General features: G+C 41.9%; 1 protein-coding gene across 1 annotated transcript; it reads right to left on the bottom strand.

Annotated features, from left to right (window-relative positions):
* Positions 1–3,656: 3,656 nt before the first annotated feature.
* LOC121835973 lies at positions 3,657–5,139 on the bottom strand (the record flags this gene model as incomplete). The annotated part of the gene is made up of 2 exons (XM_042290556.1): positions 3,657–3,882; positions 4,817–5,139. Coding segments are annotated over 2 exons (549 nt in total), but the record flags the coding sequence as incomplete, so codon positions are not given.
* Positions 5,140–23,132: the final 17,993 nt, after the last annotated feature.

The raw sequence follows: 23,132 nt of genomic DNA, 5'->3' as shown, positions 1-23,132 counted from the left end.
TTACGAAATAATTAGGAATACAATAAAAAGCACGGTGGTCCAGTGTCTGTGGAATATAAATATACGTGTGTAGAAATTACAAAAGATGTAATGTCCGTGTTTTGTTCTTCATGCGAAATTCTTTCCTAAAATAGTATACAATGCCAACGCAATAACCATAAAAACTATAAATTAAATTTAAAATTTGGTTTATATTCATGCAGTTTCGATTGGGCGGTTTTTTTTTTTTAATCTGCAGCAAAGACTATCATAATCTATCTGATTTATCTCTGGAATAGAAAGATGAAAACGAACTAAATTATATGTAACTCCCTGTACATGCGCTTAGAAAAATGTCCGCGAGCAGTATCTCCATGTGTGACACCTAGAAAGCAGCCTAATATTCTAAGCTGCGCCTTTATTAGAACCAACAAATTTTATTTTAATAAATGCAGTCGCAATAATTAAACTATTTGCGATTTACACAATAGATCAACGCACAAAATCATATGTATTGAAAGATGAAAAAAATAGTTTAAAGCCATATTGTAAAATGTTCAATTTGTATTTTCTTTCAAGAAACCAGTTAAAAAATGCACGTTCTTCTGCAAAAAGAAAACAGAAGAGCACTTACCAGAAGGATATTTTTTCGGCATTTATCGCCATCCTTCACTATGCGAGGTGAGTTTCAAATTTTTGTTTTATATATAAAACAGTTTATGATTCATTAAGCACAATATTTAAATTAAACTATTGTTTTTTAAAAAATCATGCAAAAGATACATTTTTTTTATAATTCAAGCCACGTTACACATCAAATCAAATTCACCAGCAAGAGCCAGATATTACCTAGTTTATGAAGTATAAAATTCAATTGTATATAATCTAGGAATTCACTATAACTTCCGACAAATATCCCCGCCCGATCCCGTCTAAATTAATTAATGCAGTGCGTGCTAGTGAAGGCACCGTATAAATAAACATTAATGTGAAAGGTTGCTTTAGCATCTCTATGGAATGACTATATGCAAAAGTTGTTGATCATTGTTTTCCCTCATTAAATTTGACGGCACCCCTAGGCAAAATTACGCTCTCTTACACGAAAAAAAAAATGTGCAAGCGCGGGAAATTGGCAAGGGATAATTTGCGAAGAGAGAACAATAGCATGAAACTCCTTCAAGGCGAATCAAACCCAAGATCCCACGATTTTGAGTCTGACGCTGAAACATTGGGCCGAATGAGAGGTTATCTTTTTCTTTATTGTTGCGCCTAAGAAGAGGCTTGCGGACCGATATTCTTTTTAAATGAGATAACATTTTTTTAGCCAACCTACACTGTGTTACTCGCAACTGGTGCCACAGGGTAGCTCCGATTTTTGTTCCCACTGCACGAGGGCTCTTGCAGCCGAGTACCAATCGAACGCAAGGGGATCGCTTTTGTTCCCGCCAGTGGGCAGGTATTCCTCAGCTTCCAACCAATGAAACAATTTTTAAAGGGGTCATAGTATATAGTACTCAAGCCAAATATCCGAAATACATTAAAAGAGCTTACTGGAACATAAGGAGAGAAAGAGGATATATTGGGCCTGAGTCTTAGCAGTGAAAAATGTAGAATAATGGTGTTTACTGCTGGAGCATGTCTCACAAGCGCTTGAGGAGGCCGAGCGAGTAGTTACATGGCACAAGAAAGACGGCATGCTGTTCAGCAGTGTGCATTCGCGTATCCACAATAACGTGCGCCTGAAAATCCTACGACGCTATTAAAATGACTTTCATTTCTTTAAACGCCACTGTGTGGGTGGTTTGCGATGCCCTTTTAGCATGCAACTTTTTAATAGGAAAAAACAATTAAAAATTAACGATTAAAATTTAAAAGTGTATTGCATTTTCAGAATTTTTTAAACTCATCGCCCCTGCAATAGTAATTGGCGTTAATACTGCATTTAGAACACCATCTGCCAAAGCAATAATTAAACAATTAGTTACAGATTTAATTTAATCAGGACCCCTGATCATAAAGTATATCTTCCCCCCTAATATCCATGGGGCTCCATATTTCAAGCAAAAAGACGGCATGCACGTAGCTGTACTCCTTTCCCTGTCTAAAAATTTCTTCCAATAAAACCGCGACCTTCTATTATTAAGTGTCTGGAGTAGAGCACTGCACGGGCCACAATTTCTAGGCCTGGCCCGTCCCGGCCCGGTAGAGACATGGCCAGGGCCTGCCCCGGCCCCACAAAATTTCTAATTTCTAGGCCCTCCCCGACCCGGCCCGGTGGAGACACGGCCCTGGCCCGGCACGGGCCCAATAAAATTTTATTGTGCACGGGCGTCTATTTTGTAGTGGTCGGTTGGTAACACGTCCACGGTTGGTCGATTTTATTGGTCATTTCGAACCCGGAAAGATCTAGGAGTAAAGAAGATAATCACAATCTCGCTAGTTCATCTTTAAAAGGCTGCATAAAAAAAACTTATCTAGGGTACGTTGGCTTATCTTTGGTGGGATAGTAAAGCCGCCGCAGAAAATAAAAAGTTCAGTTCAGGTTTTTCTTCTTTTCTTAGTTTGAAAAGCTAAGAAAAAGGACAATCGTTTTTTGCCCTGCGACCGGAGCGCCCTTGTTTTCTTGCCCGCACACTCACACTGTGCTGGTGGAGTCCATATATTTTCTCTTATCCGCTTGAAGGCTTTCTAACTGCAAGCTTCCTTTTTGTTACTATTTTTAACTACACTGTAGTGACTTTCACTTCGCTTTTCTTGTTTTCAATTAACCTAAAAGATGAATGAGCAAACTTTTCGCTATCAACAATTTAGAATTTACGACTCAAGACTGACTGCCCACGCACGGCCCGTGCCGGCCCGGACTGGCGAGGCCCGAAAACATTTTTGTTCAAGCCCGAGGCCGGCCCGGGCCCGAGGAAATACGTGCTACCCGGCCCGAGCCCGGCCCGCGGGCCGGGCCGGGCTCGGGCTTTCGGGCTGGCCAGAGCCCGTGCAGTGCTCTAGTCTGGAGGTTCCGGCTGAACGCTCTGCTCTAATGAATGTCTTTTCTTTGTGACCCTTTCAATTTTAGACATATGTAGCAAAATCAAATCAAATCAAATCAAATCAAAGTTTATTTAACATCACCAAGTACAAAGTACAAAACAAATGATGCAAGGAGCTCTGACAAAAAGCCGCAAGGGTGCGGCTTGACTGGGTCTGAGCCCCCTCTGCATATGCATAGTCCCATTGCAGTGTACAAAACAAGCAAAAAAGATTAGGCAACAGCACTGGTAATAATACACAATAGCAAACAAGTAACGCAACATCAGCATCACTTACTAAACATTAAACAATAAATGCACACGAAGAGATACAAGGGGAAACAATAGATCTAGATATATAAACTGCATGGAACACGAAACACTTATCTTTCATTTCTAATTATCAAGTGAATTTAATAAAAATGGTAATGTGTAACATAAAGATTGATTTCCGTAATTCGTACGTGCATGAGGAATGATCCATGCTTCATTGTGACGTGTGTTATAAATGTTAGTGTTTCTTGTTAATCTAGATAATTGTTCTATGATGTTGTTATTTAGTTTTTTGCCGGCATAGTACCTCTTGAGCAGTATATCATTATATAAAAAGTTAACTGGACGCACCTTAAAACTTTTAAAAAGTGGCTCGGTATGCGCATCGTAGGGAGAGCCAGTGATAACGCGCACGGCTTTTTTCTGTAGTGAAAAGAGTTTAGTAAGGTTTGACGTGGTTGTAATCCCCCAAACTAGGTGGCAGTAGTTGATGTGAGAAAGAAACAGGGAATTGTAAATAAGCAATTTTATATTAGTGGGTAGAAAAAACCGCAACTTTGTAAGAATACCTACGACGCGAGAGAGTTTATTAGCAATTATTTCATTATGTTTGTTCTAGGGCTGGGGGTCGATTAAAAATTTTAACCCGATTAATCGCCACCCTTTAATCGATTAATTAATCGATTAATCGGTTGCGTTAATATTTATAATTAATATATTAAAAAGAATGCAGCAACTCGTCTTGCCTTTGAAGACGTATTTTACTCTCTGTTACACGGCACAAAGGATATTTAGAATTGAGGATACATATAGTTCAACGATTCAAAGACTCGCATATTTTTGCTCCAGCTACAAAGAAAAAGGAGTTTGTCCACGTTCTCCGACTGTAAGATAAGAAGTCAGAGCTTGTGCGATGCTTTCTTCTTTTTTCGGGGAAAGGAACCTCGATGAGAGGGCGTTGATTGTTGTCTGCGTTTTGGCGGATGGTCCTTGCTGCAGCTACATGGTTGCTTCGCTCGTAGGCGATAATGAACTGAACTTACGCTTCCACTGTATGAAAACGGCTTTTTGCAGATGATGCAGTGGACTTCCTTCGAGGTAAAAACTTCACCGCTGGAGTTTTATTTAGACCTAAACTTTCCAGCGAGATTGACTTTCATACTCGTGAACTCGTCCATTTTTACATGCCGAGTACTGGGACAAGTAACCATGGTGTTGTTAGCTTCCCTGCTTGTTTGTCTGCTTGTTTGTCTTGCCTGAGCCCGATGTGTAATATATCCCCAACACGTGAAGTTTCGCGGTCGCGCGGGGATTAGTTGCGGGCCTGGCTTGTTCGTCTGGCCTCGGCAGAAGTGTAATGTATATCCTCGAACACGTGACGCTTCGCGAGCGCGAGAATTGAACCTTGCTCATAGCACCTGGTTGGGAACGGACTTCTTTTGAGTACCGATTAAAAAACCGATTAACCGGTTAAAACATTTGATTGCGATTAAAGCCTTAATCGATTAATCGGAAGGTTAATCGATCAATTGCCCAGCCCTAGTTTGTTCCAAACTAAGTGTTCTTCAAATACAACTCCTAGGCTTTTAACTGAGGGCACAACATCCACAGTTGAAGTCCCTATCATGAGGGGGTTCTCAATATTTGCTTTCTGATTTTTAGGTCTGAAAAGTACAGCTTTTCTTTTGGACTTGTTAATAGCTAGTGAATTCAACAGGGTCATTTCGTTTAATTTATCGAGAACATTATTTGCATGATTTATTAATTGTTTAATATCGGAAGAATTAAAAAATAAACTGGTGTCGTCGGTATACATAACAAATTGGGTATCATTATCAATATTTATTACGTCATTAATATATATATTGAATTACAAGGGCCCACGAACGCTACCCTGGGGTACCCCGGATTGAATCGCTTTGATATCGGACATCTTGTTGTTTATAACAACTTTCTGGAAACGAAACTGAAGATAACTTTTCAACAAATATAGAAATACCCCTCGGAAGCCATAGATATCGAGTTTTTTTAGTAAGGTAACGTGGTTTATTCGGTCAAAGGCCTTTGAGTAATCTACAAAAATCCCTATTGTTAGCAGTTTGTGTTCAATAGCATGGAGAATCAATTCTTTTTGTGTCAGGAGTGCTGACTCGGTTGAACGACCCTTTCTGAAGCCAAATTGAAAGTATGTGATTATCCTATGTTTTTCACAGAAAGCAGTCATTCTATCATTAATTAATTTTTCTAGACCTTTTGAAAAAACGGGAAGAATTGATATTGGTCTGTAATTTGATAACTCGTTTTTGTCACCCCCTTTATACAAAACGCTCACCTTCGCTAACTGCATACGCTTTGGAAATACGCCGTGTATAAATGGCAGGTTATAAATATGCTCAAGTGCAGGAGAAATTAGATCTAGGACGTACTTAACTGGACGAATTTGCAAGTCATCGGCGTCACAACAGTTACTGTTACGGAATGAAAGAAACACGTGATACATTTCTTCAGCATTAGTCGGTCCTAAAAACGCACTTTCACGGTTTCTAGCTTTTAGGTATTCTAAACTACGCGGATCATATGTACTGTTAGCCAGCGATACAAAAAAGTCGTTAAAAGAGTTAGTTAGCGCCGTTCCCGATGTTGCTTGGCCATTTAAAAGTAACTCTTGAATACACTGTGAGTGTTGCTGGTCACGACCAAGCACTGTATTCAGTCTTTGCCACGTAATGTCACTTCGTTTTAGTATGTCGGCATTGAACAGGTTGTGAAGATAATTCCTTTTAGCATTTCTAAGAAAACTAGTCACTTTATTACAAAAAACTTTGAAAGCATGTAGATCATTTGAGTTTCTTGTCTGTAAAAACCGCCGATAAAGAGCATCTTTTTGTTTTATTAGTTTTAACGACTTGTTCGTTATCCATGGTTTCCTTGACTTTTTGCTTCTTGATGCCTTGTGACGAAATAATCTTACATAAACCGACTTAAACAAGGTTAAAAAAGTGTCGTACGCTTCATCAGGGGTAGTTTTACTATATACTATATCCCAGCATATCTGTGCGAGTTCGATGCGAAATTGTTCTAATGTTAGTGGATTAACGTCCTGAAATGTAAGAGTATGAATTTCTTTATATGATTCAACTATTGCGTTTTGAGTAGTCATGAGAAAAATGGGCAAGTGATCGCTGACGTTCACCCCCATAACACCTGATACTAGTTTTTGAGTGTTTATATTTGTAATAAAAACATCAAGTAGCGTTGCAGAATAATTCTGAAAACGAGTTGGCAGAGTAATGGTGTTAACACAAGCGTTTGAGTCTAATATTCTAACGAGCTCACCCTGTGTTGTCGTCGCGTTTAACATATTAATATTAATATCGCCACCTAAGACCAGGTTATATCTATTCTCGTTTACCCAGCACAAAAAAACATCCAAGAACAATAGGAAAGCAGATATGCTCCCTCCAAGGGGGCGGTACACGACAGAAAATATGTTTTGATTACACACAATGGTTAAGATTTGAGAATCGTCCGTTATTTTTGTAAAATGTTGAATTACGTCGAATTTCAATGTGTTCTTAATCATTAATAATATACCACCCCCCTTCTTGACAGAGCGGTTAAGGTACAGAGTTTCATAGTCAGGCATCCTAAACACTTCATTATCCTGCTGATACCACGTCTCGGAAAGCATCAGAACATCAAAAGAAAAGCCAAAACAAGAAAACAGTCCCTGCAAGTCATTGTCCTTATTCCGAGCACGCTGTGTATTCAAATGAAAGAAAGATGTACACTTTTGTTTAGTTCGGTAAATATCAGTTACGTCTGATGGCGTCAACATGTTATCAGACATGTCTGCTTAGGGCAGAAAAGACGATACCCGAGGTCAGCACCTATTGGATCTTGTCCAGGTCCTGGGTGCAAGTTACACGCAGCACACTTCGATATCCTATTTACTCAGTTGGGAATCTCCGTGCTATATCCAATTCTTAAGCCTGGTTCCCATACGTGCAACTGCGAACGACCGGGTGCGTTAAACCCTCTTGTGGTCCATTACGTCAAGAGAAAACACTCTCGCCATCTATGGTGTTGAAAAGGAACACTTCGAATTCCGCATAATTTATTACCGCGCATCTGTCTTTATTTTGTTGCCTTGAAAATCTTTTGACAATGTTTTAAATTACATTTTATTATAGACAGTTCGAACATTTGTTTTCACCTATACTGCAAGATATCCGCTTTAGCGAAATCCAGTTTCAGAGCTACTTCATAGATTGCACCAGCGTGCCAGTGTGTTTATCTCACCATAGAAGCCCACAGAGAAATGGTTGTAAGCAAACGCAAGTGTGTGAACCAGACCTTCTACTTACCAATATCTACGGCAACTTTCCTGCATTACATTAATAGTAAAGCTTCAAAGAAACATGTTTGTGTTTTTTTCCAGCTCGGGGACGACAAGATTGGTGTCTGCGCAAGCGGGCGGTGTCAGGACCCGAAACGTTACCCGCAAATCGATGACAATGAATTGAAACCACCTTCTAAATAAAGGAACTCTGGCACCCAATTGGGGTTGATGCCACTGAGGACGAAGTTTCAAATATTCTACCTCCTATTACTGATACTATTTGAATTTACGCATGGCGACACTGCATGCCTGAAATATGAGTTGCCGGTTTTTATTTTTTTTTAATTTTTACTGATGTTCACATAAATCTAAAAAAATAGTGTGGTGCAAAATGCACATTTGGGCCGCAATATATATATATATATATATATATATATATATATATATATATATATATATATATATATATATATATATATATATATACGTCATTTTTGTTTCGAAGTTAAAAACGAAAAAGCGCCTATGTTTTGTTTGCACTAGTAAGTGTCTCAAAAGTGTACATTTCTTTATAGAGTCTGCAAAAGTGTACATTTCAATACACCCAACTAAAGATGGCAGTAAGGAGCGTACTGCACTATAATTACCGTTATTAAATTACTTTTTTCGGCAATGAGTAATGTAATGAGTATTTTTTTAGGCCGTTGTGTTCTAGTAAATCACTCATTATTTTTAAATCTTAAAAGAGTTGTCAAACATGACAGCTAGGTAACCATCGTACTCGTCGTTCCACTTGAATTGCGTCAAGACAGGGTTTGCACCTCTAAACAAACCCGACATTTGGCCCGAGGGCAGTATCTTCCACCAGTTTTTCGGTCACCTTGACAATGCGCGTGTTCAAAATGAGGAAACTGTAGCACGCGAGAATGACTGCAACTATCAGTGTCTGATACCAAAACGCAAAGGGCGTGCGAACGAAGGCCGATGAGTTCATGCCCAACGTAGTGACATGAAACTTTATGATTTTTCCTTCATGGAAACTTGACTTTGTAATAGGACACCCGACTCCAGATATTTTACACTAACAACAATGTGTATCGACGTGATCGAGATCACCAGTCTAGTGTTCAAAAGTTTGGTGGTGGCGTTAAAATTTCTACCGAGACATCTCTTTCGTCACATCGTCGTTTTGACCTGGAATCATATTCTGAGTGTATCTTGATGAAGATTTAGGCAGGCTATGGCTTCAATTATTTAGTTGGAATCTATTATTTTCTACCACTTTCCGATGAAGTAACGTTTTTCGAGCATTTTGAGAGACTTATATACAAATATTTTTTTTTCGACATACAGAATACAGATACATGGAGATTTTAACGTTCCAGGAGTCGACTGGCCGCTGAGGTTTGCTAATTGCAACATCGCCATAACTTCAAATAAGGCTTCATGGTTACTGTCGTTCGTGTACCACTGTGGCCTTGATCAACTGAAGCCAGTTAAGAATAGCGCTGCAAATGTACTCGAGCTTGTATTATATAACATCTCAGTCGATTCTGCGACAATTGTTATAATTTCTTAGTGCGATTAGGTGAGGTTCACCCACCGTTTGAGGTTATCGTCTGCCTTCCATGAAAACAGCCCATATCCCGTAGTTACTCTACTTACAATTATGCCCAAGGAGATTATCTGAGCATGTACAGGCACTTCGAAAACTTTGATCGGAGTGGGGTTCTTTGAATAACTGACACGGAAACAGTTGCTGAGACGTTTTCGTCGATTGTTAAAGACGCGATGGATACTTTTGTGCCTCAGTGAATTTTCAAGCCTTCAATTTCTTCTGAATATCTTTCCAAAAATTTTAAAACATGCTTGCGTAAAAAAAAAAAAAAAAACACTTTCACGGAGTGTTTCAATAAACTGGAAATACTTTATGCTATACTGTTTAGCATTTATCGCGCTCTAGCTAAGAAGGCTGTGCGCTACAGATAAGCACGTAAACTTTGACCGACTAGAGCGTAGGTTGAACCGGAGCGCAAAAGAGTTTTGGAGGTTTCCAAAACAGCACACGCGCAATACTAGCCATGTTATCTATATACGCAACCGCTCACTTAACGATAGCTATGTGTCCGGCCTTGCAGAGGTTTTAGATATGTTTGCCGGTTACTTCAGTGACTGCTACTTCACCGTTGAAGAAGCCTACGAATATTAAAATCAACTGCCAAGACTTTATGTCTGGTAATTGAAAAAAGAAAATGATTTCAAAGGTAAAACTATAAAAAAAATAAAACCAATATTATATACTGGGGCTAACTACATTCCATCTTTTATTATGAAGGCCTGTGGTGAATTTTTTTTAACTTTTCTTCAAGCAAGTCTTCAATCTCTCTCTTAGTTCCGGTGTTTTTTCATCACTCTGGAAGAACGCAGTGATTGCACCTATTTTCAAAGGTGGTAACGCTTCTGTTATTCATAACTATCATCCCATATCTTTATTCTCAGGATTTTTTATTGTGTTTGGAAGCGTTATGCATGACTGAAATCCTTTTACTTCTGCCAATTATTTGTATCTTGATAACACACTGTTAGCAAAATAACACGCCCAGACGTGTAAACCGTTGTCCCATAGCGGACACGTCAAAACGTGTTCGTTTTACACGCAGCTATCTGTGTTTTTCGTCTACACATGAGGTGCTGTGTAAACTTCACACGCTACACCGTGTCTGCCTTCAGCAAAACACGTTTCGAGCGTGTTCCTCATGAAACATGGCGGCCAGCCAGCGGCCGAGAACAGGCGAGAGACGAGCACAGCGAGCCGCGCGTCTTTCACCCGAATTGAAAGTACACAGGGCGCGTTAGTTCTCGTTCGATGTCTTTTATACACAGTAAAGTCTCCAAGCGGCGGACGTACCTACGTGCAAAGGTACGTACTGTACGTGCGTCGTCGGCGGTCGGCGGCGTCGCTATAGCTTCAACGAGCCGCTGGACAAAAAAACGAATGCCGAACTCACATAGATAAATAACTTGAGCAAACTATATAAAATCGGGCGGAAACTTGCGCCACCTTTTGAGATTTCTAGCAGCCTGTATTTAAAAAAAGACGGGTCTGTTAACACTGTGAATGACCACGACTAGAGAGCAACTCTACATTCAACGCAGGCAAACCAGTCAAACCAGTACCACATGCTACAGAGCACCGACATGTACACAAACACAACAACGACACTACGCCCGACACTTCCTACTCCATGTCCATTTCTCCCCGCGGCGCATATAGCTTGACATGTGCGGGTGAGCTCTTTGGTCGCTGACCATTACAGATTTATAGAAGAATACACAAAACACGGCGCAATGGACAGCCGTATGTTAGAACTGTTTGCATTTAAGAAGTATGGAGGCAAAATCTATAATGTTAGTCCGTTGCAATAAATAACGATACGTTAGCAATAAATCTTAAACCGGTCATGAAAAAGTTCAAATTTTTGTTATTTTCTTGCTTGACCAGTGTTATGAGCAGTCCGACTAGCTTGAATCAGATAGGAAAACAAATTATTGGGATTTTGTCATTACGTATACAATAATAAATGAAAATGATCCTTCCGCAAAGCATTTTTTATATATTATTGTGAAGGACATCCGCCCAACACTTCACTTCCGCTAGTTGCAGTACGGGAGCAGACGCCTTCACTTTAGGGGCGTTTTGATGCAGTTTGTTGTCCTATGTCGTGTCGGTGTCGAGAAGAGCGGTGGGGCTTGGGAGTTTGTGACCGGTGTTATTCGTGAACACTGGTGTGGGGCGCGGATGCGTCTTTTTTTTATACTGCCACCACCCCGAACTTTGAAAATAAACGGGCCCGTAGCAGTGCATTATGCTGAATTGCGAGCTCCTTCTCTGTTGACGTCGCTTTCCTGGTACCACTCGTGGATACTGCAAGCGTTTAAACAGTATGCACCGTCTCGCCTACATCCCCGGTGACGTACTCGACCTGTTGAAACTTATTGCTTCCGTCATTTTAGAGTACGCAAGGCAGTTATCTCGTTGGTCTGGTTTCGGTTATAAAAGCAAGGCAAAACGCTCGTAGTTCCCGACTTGAGTACACGTTGGACATCTTCCACCCTTTGACACCGGATAACTGAATGACCGAGGATTTACATTCACTTCCGAGGTTACTCTCGCCCTTCCTCACCGTTGACCAGAAGGATGAGCTGGCGACAAGCCGCGGATGAAAGGCTTGAGCATCAACAGCCCAAGCGCACTCGGTGCCTATGCGGGCGACGCGGGTTTCTGTCAACCGGGAGGCCAGCACAAACCGTTAACGTTCCAGCTCTTCGTCATGACACAGTGTTGCAGGGAGCAGGATAAAATACAGCTACAGGGATCACCGAAGCAAACGCACTGCTATCGTAAATCTTGGCTTGTGATTGCGCCCTTGTAGTAGATCCTTTTATTCGTTTTGCTGGAGAGACGCAAACGACGGGTATAACAAAATCGCTTGCATATTCGGCATACCTCACAAAAGCATTTACCCCGTCACCTTGGGAAAAGCGCGAAACACGGAGTCCGCACCGTCCTAAGCTTCCCGTTTTTTAACTGCTTTAGAGCAGTTCGTTCCTGCTAGTAGATATGCCTACTGAAACTGAAACAGGGCAGTAAAAGAGAGAAAGAGACAAAGTTGGGAAAGCTTGCTCGCTCTCCAATTTCTCAACTCTCAAGTGATTGTACCATAATAAATGCACCAACGCCTCTTCCCAAAATAAAGAAAAAGCACTACGTTCACTACGTAAAAAATGGTCTCGGTACATGCATATGTGGGCAGGTAGGAAACGTTGCCCTAATTTATTCAAGCCGCATGATTGGCGCAACAATCTCGTTACAGTACCGAATCATCTACTCGAGCGGTGTACCTCGCAGTGCAAACGCAGTCCAACACGAAGCATAAAAACGGCAGATTTAAGACAACAATCCCGATTCCATTATTCAATTAAAACGACGTAATTGTATTGAAAACGCCCGCTGCTTCTTACTCACGGTATGTGTCGGGATATCTTCACAGTTTGAAACGGAACGAAGGAAGATTTACTTTTAAAACCGCTCGCTGCGTCCTCCCGGACCAGCTGACGACGACGGGACTGTACCCGTTGAACGTCCACCCCGCAACAAACAATTTGTGCTCCGTGTTAAAAGCGCCGTTCAAACAGACCCGGAATACAAAACACCGCACCACACACGACGAACGTTTCAGCTCTTTTTCGCATCGCCCTGTTGCACCAAACCAGAACGAGATCGCCGAAGTCAACGCCACGCTGTCGTGAACCTTGGCTTGTGGTTGCGCAATCGTGGACCCTGTGACTCGCTTCGCTTTCAAAGCACACACGACGATTACGAATGGTACTTCCCGTCTCTCGGGAACATCACAGGGGCACTTCTCCGGTCACGTCTTCACTATGTGCTCGCAAACTGCAAAGCTCTATGCGAAGCTCCTCGCGTCCCGTCAAACCAAAACAACAGCGGCGCCATGCGTACTTGCCATACTTGCCAGATTTTCTCCGGTCAAACAAAAACAACGAAAGCCAACCGGTTCTTGCTTACAGCGTACATCGGCGTTGCGCTTGCGCCGTGGCCAGATCGCTTGCAGTTGAAGCAAAAACGAAACCAAGTGCAGTGTCACGTGTTCAAATTGAGGACACGCTTTTTATATCCATTTTAACTGTTTGGAACGAATAATTAGACCTATGACTTTATTTGTGGTGTGTAAGAAACTATTATCAAGACTGCAGTAATGTTTGGAGGTGGGCTAGTCGGTGATGCATTGTAAACATAGAAATAAAACAGCGCAAACAAACACAAGGACAAGTAGAAGGAGGGACACAGACACTGCGCTGACTCACGACTTTCTTTCTCATCTTTTTAAAACATTTCAACATAAGAAAACAAGAAATAAAAAAATAAAAGAAGAAGAATCCAGCATGTAGGATATCCTCTCTGTCATTTGCCATCTGAGGAATTTTTTACACAAACTAAACATTATATACCATTACAACAAAAAAACCAAATTAAAAAAGCCAAAAACCACAGCGCGAGCCCTAATGCTCTGTGCGTACCTGTCTTGCACGCGGACTCTTGGTATGTCGGAACCCTTTCCTGGCTGCATGTAGGCACGCGCCTGTGGTTATAGGATCACTCCCATAGAAGCAGAAAGAAAGTGTTAAAGAGACATCTCTAAACTCCGAAGAAACTCGAACTCTTCACTGTATAACGTCACTGACTCTGAACTGACGCATAGATCGGGACCGTGTTGTCGAATGTAAAACGCTTCATGAATTTCCCTTACCATTTTTTGTGAATGTTTAGCCAAAATTTCAATGTCACTTAACCGAGGGGAACAACCACACCTATCACAATGAATGGCTAGGTGACCCGAAGGTGAAGACCTCAAAGACAGATAATGCTCCCGAGCTCGAACATTAATACATCTGCCCGTCTGCCCAATATACACTTTCCCACATGAAAAGGGTATTTTATAAACGACCCCCACAGCACAAGCTACATATTTGATGCGATGGTTTATTCCACACCCTACACGCTGAAGTCCTGCTCTCTCAATGGACGCACACAAACGGGATAGCTTGGAAGCTGCTGAAAAGACTATGGGAACTCCGTATTTAACAGCCACTTTTTGATCCTGTGGGAAAAACTGTGCAAATATGGTATTACCACCGGTCGAGAGGCAGGCTTTTGTCTAACATTGTCAAGTATGTTAAGGGGATTCCTGAATAATTTTAAAAGTGACTCCGCTACCCCCACTATGACAAGTTTCGGGAAACCCGCTTTTTTTAACCTATCTACTTGACACAGAAAGCTGTTGAAACATCTGTGAACACAGGATTTCAATAAAGAAGCTCTCAAACATGATTTTGCAATAGCTCTTTTTACAACTTTTGAGTGCGTTGATTCATAGCTAAGGAGGGACTTTTTTGTTCTAGGCTCATAAGCCCAGCATAGGTGACTCGTTTCAAGACGAATGTTGAGGTCCAAAAATTGCAAAGCTTTTTTAGTTGGAACCTCATTCGTAAACCGCAGACCTCCAGAGCACTCCCGAAAGGTGTCTAATAACTCTGAGACCAAGTCAGCACTTCGTGAGCCCTGCTTAGGTTTAAACACCACCAGGTAATCGTCAACATACCTGAAGACTTTCAAAAAACGATCATCTAACCTTTCTGCAATAGCGCAATCACAACCTGCTAGGTAGATGGATGGGAGCAACACTAGACCCAATGCAGATCCCGGATTTTTGCAGAAACGTGTTGCCCTCAAAAGAAATAAAAGTGGACTTTAAGTAAAAGCGGAGAAGATCCAAAAACTTTTCCACAGCAATACCAGTCGAATTCTGGAAGGCAACAGAACCGTTTAAGTCAATGCAAAGTTGAACCGCTTCAATGAGACCTCCATGAGGAATAGAGTAGAAAAGGTCTTCCACGTCAATTGAAACCAGATCACAAGATCCAGGGTTGTCATTGCTTAGATAATCTACCAATTCGTCAGAGTTTCGAACTAAAAAAGGATCAGTTAACTTCAAAGAAGATAGGTGATGCTGGAGATACTTCGAGACATGCAGCTGCCATGACTCTCTCTGTGTAACAATCGCCCTGAATGGCATAGTGTCCTTATGGGTCTTCACAGAGAAGAAAACCTCCAGATTGAATAAGGGCCCAAAGTATGCTACTGAGCCGCTCATGAAGCCCCCCGAGATGCTCTCCCTTGTGAGACGGATAGCTGAGAAGACTGTTGCTGAGAAAAAAGACATGTGTATCCTAGACTGCGTAGAAAGCTTACGTAGGGACACCAGGAAATCTGTACATCGATTTCATTTCGGCCCTATTGTTTCTTTTTTCAAACACTGTAAGCTAAAGCTGCTGGTTTCAGATAAGGAGGGAGGATTTGTAGTTGTGCCAGAACATATATTTAAGGAAAAGTCTACACAAGCCGTGTCAAAAAATTTCAAACCTGTTCCAGATGTGGTACTGGGCAAGGTGAAGACGCGTGCTGAGCAACTTTGTAAGCAGCTTGGTTTAGAAAGGCTCAGGAAGTCTGTCCAGGCGGCTCGTGGTCTCAATCTGGAGGTTTTCATCTCTGTGAAGACCCATAAGGACACTATGCCGTTCAGGGCGATTGTTACACAGAGAGAGTCATGGCAGCTGCATGTCTCGAAGTATCTCCAGCATCACCTATCTTCTTTGAAGTTAACTGATCCTTTTTTAGTTCGAAACTCTGACGAATTGGTAGATTATCTAAGCAATGACAACCCTGGATCTTGTGATCTGGTTTCAATTGACGTGGAAGACCTTTTCTACTCTATTCCTCATGGAGGTCTCATTGAAGCGGTTCAACTTTGCATTGACTTAAACGGTTCTGTTGCCTTCCAGAATTCGACTGGTATTGCTGTGGAAAAGTTTTTGGATCTTCTCCGCTTTTACTTAAAGTCCACTTTTATTTCTTTTGAGGGCAACACGTTTCTGCAAAAATCCGGGATCTGCATTGGGTCTAGTGTTGCTCCCATATTGAGTGACATCTACCTAGCAGGTTGTGATTGTGCTATTGCAGAAAGGTTAGATGATCGTTTTTTGAAAGTCTTCAGGTATGTTGACGATTACCTGGTGGTGTTTAAACCTAAGCAGGGCTCACGAAGTGCTGACTTGGTCTCAGAGTTATTAGACACCTTTCGGGAGTGCTCTGGAGGTCTGCGGTTTACGAATGAGGTTCCAACTAAAAAAGCTTTGCAATTTTTGGACCTCAACATTCGTCTTGAAACGAGTCACCTATGCTGGGCTTATGAGCCTAGAACAAAAAAGTCCCTCCTTAGCTATGAATCAACGCACTCAAAAGTTGTAAAAAGAGTTATTGCAAAATCATGTTTGAGAGCTTCTTTATTGAAATCCTGTGTTCACAGAAGTTTCAACAGCTTTCTGTGTCAAGTAGATAGGTTAAAAAAAGCGGGTTTCCCGAAACTTGTCATAGGGGGGGTAGCGGAGTCACTTTTAAAATTATTCAGGAATTCCCTTAACATACCTGACAATGTTAGACAAAAGCCTGCCTCTCGACCGGTAGTAATACCATATTTGCACAGTTTTTCCCACAGGATCAAAAAAGTGGCTGTTAAATACGGAGTTCCCATAGTCTTTTCAGCAGCTTCCAAGCTATCCCGTTTGTGTGCGTCCATTGAGAGAGCAGGACTTCAGCGTGTAGGGTGTGGAATAAACCATCGCATCAAATATGTAGCTTGTGCTGTGGGGGTCGTTTATAAAATATCCTTTTCATGTGGGAAAGTGTATATTGGGCAGACGGGCAGATGTATTAATGTTCGAGCTCGGGAGCATTATCTGTCTCTGAGGTCTTCACCTTCGGGTCACCTAGCCATTCATTGTGATAGGTGTGGTTGTTCCCCTCGGTTAAGTGACATTGAAATTTTGGCTAAACATTCACAAAAAATGGCAAGGGAAATTCATGAAGCGTTTTACATTCGACAACACGGTCCCGATCTATGCGTCAGTTCAGAGTCAGTGACGTTATACAGTGAAGAGTTCGAGTTTCTTCGGAGTTTAGACATGTCTCTTTAACACTTTCTTTCTGCTTCCATGGGAGTGATCCTATAACCACAGGCGCGTGCCTACATGCAGCCAGGAAAGAGTTCCGACATACCAAGAGTCCGCGTGCAAGACAGGTACGCACAGAGCATTAGGGCTCGCGCTGTGGTTTTTGGCTTTTTTAATTTGGTTTTTTTGTTGTAATGGTATATAATGTTTAGTTTGTGTAAAAAATTCCTCAGATGGCATATGACAGAGAGGATATCCTACATGCTGGATTCTTCTTCTTTTATTTTTTTATTTCTTGTTTTCTTATGTTGAAATGTTTTAAAAAGATGAGAAAGAAAGTAAGTCGTGAGTCAGCGCTGTGTCTGTGTCCCTCCTTCTACTTGTCCTTGTGTTTGTTTGCGCTGTTTTATTTCTATGTTTACAATATTATCAAGACCCCTACGCTAAATACAAACATAGGCGACATGAGGGAAGCCGCATTGTCATCGACCAGAAAATGGCGGCGAGCACGGTAAGCGCGGGTTACACCAACGTCCTGCGACATGGCGCAATTGCTTTTGGTGCAGATCTGTCTCCGAGACATGTTTTTTTCCGCGGCATTTGTCTCGACGGTCCTTTCTAGGTGTGTCCCCAAGCATTCCGCGGTGCTTCGACAGCCGGCAATGCCGCGGTCGTCGCCGGGGGCGATGCGTGTTTTCGAGGTCAGCTACACGGTTATGCGTGTATGACCGAACCAAAACACGTTTTTTACAACCTCGTATGATTTGTGAACGAATTATCCGTTACTGATCGTGTAAAATTATGATAATTTGTGTAAATAGCGTGTTTTTCACCCCAAATACTCGCCAAATACACGGGACTTGCTAACAGTGCACGGTTTCCTAACGGGCCAGTTCGGTAAAACGAACTTGTACGCTTTTTTTAACCTCTGTGTCCCTGTTGTGTTGATCACAAGTAAATTGATTGTGTATAATTTGATACGTCAAAAGCGTTCGATAAAGTAAACCATGAGTTTTCATTACGTGAATTATCATTATATGGATGTTGTGCAGAGCTGTGCGAATGATTTCAAAGTTACCTATCGTGCCGTCCCAACCGTGTTCGAATACATAATAGTCCCTCAAGAAAATTTTTTTATTAAATTCTGATTTTCCTAGGGGTCTATATTTTGCCCCGTCTTGTTCCTTATCTTCGCATATAATTTAGCCTCATATTTTTAAAATACCGAGTTGTTGCGGTTTGCTAATAACATTAAGTTTTTTTTTTTTTATGACTGTTCATACTTCTGTAGACTACGAAACTCTACAGAATGATGTGTCGCCATAGTTCAGTGGTGTAAAGTGAATAGCTTGTCACTAAACCCTCTTAAAACCAATGTCCTGTCCCTCTGCAGACGTCATAATGTATTACATCAAGATTATAAATGAAAATGAACTTCAATCAAACGCATCTCTTCTGTAAGAGACTGTGCCGTGAGCATAAATAACGAAATGACGTTGCTCTAGCATGTGTCTTCTGTCGTTGGCAGCTCGACAAAGATTCTGGGACTGCTATTTCGCATCACGAAGCTATTTAAAATCCCTGCCTGTATTCGTTTATTTAGCATTATTGTTAGGTAAAGCTTTGAATTCGGTTTTATAGCTTAGAATTCTTTGTCGAAAATGCAGTCAACAAAAATTAAAGGTGTGCAAAACCGCTTAATACGCATCGTTTACCACCGCTATCTTTAACGCCGCTTTTATTTTGATTACAACTTCCCTCTGGATACGTTTTTGCTGATGTCATTGTCTGACAGAATAACAGAAAGTGACTTGAACTTCTAGCACAAGATAGTAAATGAAATTATAGATACTGATTTGCTTTTATCCTATGTTCATGTCCATCTCCCCTTCCCTTTGACAAGAAATCACTCCACTTTTTATGTGAATACCACATGCAGATCTTCACACGCATCCAATCACCGTTCAATTGCTTTGACAATTCAGGTCTTAAAATATTCAGTGATTTTTTTGCTGTTTATCGCAATCAGTTGCAAAGGATATCTACCTATCTGTGATGTGTGTTTTATTTGTTTTGTGTTCATTTGGCGTTTACTCGTTCTTTGTGTACCAAAGTGAAGGCATTCGGGTTGTTTTGGGGCACACAAAAATAAAGGTTCTTATCCTTATTCTTATTATAATTATTAGGACTTGTACCAAATGAAAAAGTTTGTTTGCAAGCTTGACAAAAAAAAACAACATTATTTTGTAAGGTGAAATGTCGTTATGAGACATCAGAACAAAGAAACGACGGCCATCTGAGCAAAACGCCTCGTACAAAGAACCCGAGAGTAGCACAAGGACGTGCTGGAAAGGCGAAGGATATGGTGAAAAAAAGACTTTCGTGCAATGGCATCGCTGGAAGGCTACGGCTCATTAACCCCAGCCAAGACAGTTTCACGATGTAACGTCATTTGGACAATGCTTCGTTCATTCCTAAGCTAACCGTGTGGTGGGAGCTAGGAGCTCACTGGAACCCATCATCCACATTCCTTTCGTCACCCGACTCCTTCTCTGCACAAGAACATGAACAAGGGCATAAACAAGGAATGAACGGCTTATAGGCTTAGGGTGAAGGGCACATGACTAGGGAGGTTAAAGCATTTTGATTAAAGCGATAGAGTTTAAAAACCCTGTCGGAGAAAATCCGGCGTCAGCGTAAGCGTGGGTGGGACGAAAAATCCCGAAATGCAATGCGCGCACCAACGTGTGACGTCACACATGGCTGTGACGTCATGCCCTATCGAGTCACTATATTGTTCCGGAAAATGTTTCCTCGTAAAATTAGCGCTAAATTTTCCCACCAGAATTAGCGAAAAGCTTCTCCCGACAAACTTAACGGAACATTTTCCGCTAAATATAGCGGGTCGACAGGGTCACGGCGTCACAGCCACGGGCGACGTCACGCTTCACGTGACACGACATCAACCGTGACGTCATGTCACGTCACGTGACATGTATCGTTCCCGAATAGACCACGCCGACAAGGTTGCAGGGCTTGGGAATGAACGGGGGTTTATATGAGAAGGCTTTGTGGAGGGGCCGCGATAACGTTATCCCGTTCCACCCTTTAAGGTGAAGCTTAAGTGTTCCCCTAGTTTCTAAAACCAGAGAAGGCAGGACAAGCATAACTCCAGCATTCTTTCTCTTTCACCAAACAAAGTCAAAGCGCAAGTTTAGATCATCGTGGACAACAAAGGACTGGAAAATGTGGGTTATTCTCAATGCATTGTCAAAGCCCCAGAACGTTTTGTGCATATACCCTTGGCCTCACTAAGTAAATGCGCTTCCTGTGGTCCGAAAAGACGTGAACCGTGCAAAGCAGGGGCCGATGGAGGCATTTTTTTTTCTCTTCCCTTAGAGAGTTTATTTGGAATTAAGCAAACCACTATATATCGCCACGCGTTTCCTGAAAAAGTACATATTTTAAAAAGCTCGCGTAAATCCCTTTCTTAAACTGGCGACGCTTCAGCAAATATCCAGCGCCCTTGTGCGACAACGTGCAGTAACTTGAGCTCTTCCGATATTTCGGAACAATACTGCTGGAGATGAATGACTGAGAATGCGTCAATTTGTGCTCTTTGGAGAAGAGGATTAGATTGCGCCCGAGTCGGAAGGAAAGCATTTCACATGGCGACTCCTCTTAACAACGAGCTCCCATGCCCCAACTCCACTTGCCGACATGGACTGACTTCTTCAAAATCAGAAAGACGGATTCATATCACTCTTTAACTAAACTCCGTCACCGTCGAATGAGCAGCGAAACCGGTAAGTCGACCGTCGTTCAATCAAATCAAATCAATTTATTTTGCCACAAACTAATACATTCGTAACAAGGGCTCTGAAAAAAAAATTGCAGCTTTACGTGTTCCAATGCCCCCATTGCGATGTTGCAGTGGCATTGGCAAGATGAACACGTACATGGGTGATTTCACCTCAAAACGTGCAGGCAAAAATGGTCAAATTATTAATTTCGCTGAAAAAAATATATGTTATGGCATCTTCTCTAAAAACGCAGTCGCCACAAACCGCAAGCTCGTCGAATGTTTTGTTCTGGACTTACGAATTTTAAAAGAGGCCGCGGCGGAAAGCAGTGTTTTTCACATCCGTCGTTGGTCGGATGTTTTGCTCAATTTCCCACCGCGGATTTTCAGTCCACATTATATTACCTTTTTTCAAGCACTTTGTGAGTGCTGTTAAAAGGCTCTAAGGCCATAAATATTTTAGGCGCTTTGCTTTTTCATGTAAAAATATCAAAAACGGCCCCTCGGTTTATTGTTGATGGAATTTGACAATTAAATACTGGCGATCTGCTTGGGTTACGTCAATATTTTTTTAAGTCTATGGAGTGCCTAAAACACGCTTTTTATTTATATTATAAAATCGCTCAGCTGGAATAAATTCCCTTTGCGGTACGTTTACGTTAATGTTATGATGAAACCAAAAAGTACCGATTTTAAGATCAATTTTTTCAAAAAACCCATTTTTACTATTAATTTTATATTTTGTTTCAATTTAGATATGATAGTTGTCTACTTAAAAAGAAAGTCTAGAAAGTGTGAGTTTTGTTTGTATGCTCTATATTTAAGCATGAATATCGTCGAAAAACGTGTTTTTACGGCTCGAAACGGACTTGAGAATTGCGCGTCTTCACAAATTTGGAATTAATCTTGCGTTTTTTCAACGGTCCCACATAAAAATGAAGTTGTTCCCCCTGTTATATTTACTGCTCACTTAAATTTTAATATAGGCGGCAAGCTACATTGGCGGAGTTAAAATGAGAAAGGAACACTTCTTCAGAGACCAGCGGGCGTCGTAAATTTTTAATGTGTAGAAATTGGCTGACGTCGGATTGACTCGGGGCCCTCATTGGCCTATATGAACGTCCCGCCCTTTTGTGACCAGCAGATGACCACGACCTTTCGCGCTCGTTATGTTAGAGAGGACGCCCCGTGAGAGTAAAGCGAGCAGCGAACCGTGTGTCACGAGGAGGGAAATGGTACGAATGTGGCGTTGACGCGGCGGACAGTGACGGCCACCCAGGAGGAGTCAGTCAGTCAGAGTATTGCAGAAGGGAAAGCAAATGAAGTGTTGCTCGGGAGGATGAGGTCACCACGGTCCTACAATATCGGCGGTCAACAACAGTTCTGCCGGCCAAAACAACGCCGCGTGCGCGCTAATACCGGCGGTGCGGGACAACAATCCCGCAGACGCACACACGAAGACGGGCCGGTTCTGTTAGGGATGTGGGGAAGTTTTGAAAAGAGCCGTTCGTGCACGCGTTAAACGATACCGCGCATTTGCCCAAGCTTCGAGCGCCCACTCCTTGATACGGCCGTGCTCTATCTCTCTCCGCGAGGACCTGATAGCACCGAAGAGTTATCTCTTTTGGACACAGCAAAACCCGGAGACTAGTTGAGTCGAAGTCAGCCTCCTTGTCAACTATCACCGTTTGTAAAGAGAGGGAAAGAGGAAAAAGGAAGTTTGAGTAACTACAGTAACCACCTCGGAAACTCCTCTCCCGATATGAAGCTCGTGGCGTGTTAAGTCTCGGTTGCTTTCTTGCGCATCGCTGCTCGAATCTCTTCTTCACTCTGTTCCGCACAGCCACGGCTGTGCGAAACAGAGCGAAGAAGAAATTCGAGCATCATCTGGACCGCGTCATCCTGCCGGGCTTCAGTGTCGTGGGACTGGACTTGGCGTCGGTCCGTTAAGCCTTTTTTTATTTCGTGTGTGTTTCTTCGCCACGCTGAGCTTTGTTTCTCGGGGGCGGTTTCGCTGAACGCCTTTTTGGAATGTTTTCTTACTAAATGTTTGTAAGCACTGTTCACTTGTTGTGTTTATTTCGTCATGGCGTAACGGCCTGAAGGTGCTGTTGATAGCCTGTTC

This window comes from Ixodes scapularis, unplaced genomic scaffold, assembly GCF_016920785.2.
Source record: "Ixodes scapularis isolate PalLabHiFi unplaced genomic scaffold, ASM1692078v2 PGA_scaffold1__304_contigs__length_218370807, whole genome shotgun sequence".
Lineage (NCBI taxonomy): Eukaryota > Metazoa > Arthropoda > Arachnida > Ixodida > Ixodidae > Ixodes > Ixodes scapularis.
This window is presented reverse-complemented; position numbering and strand designations above follow the sequence as displayed.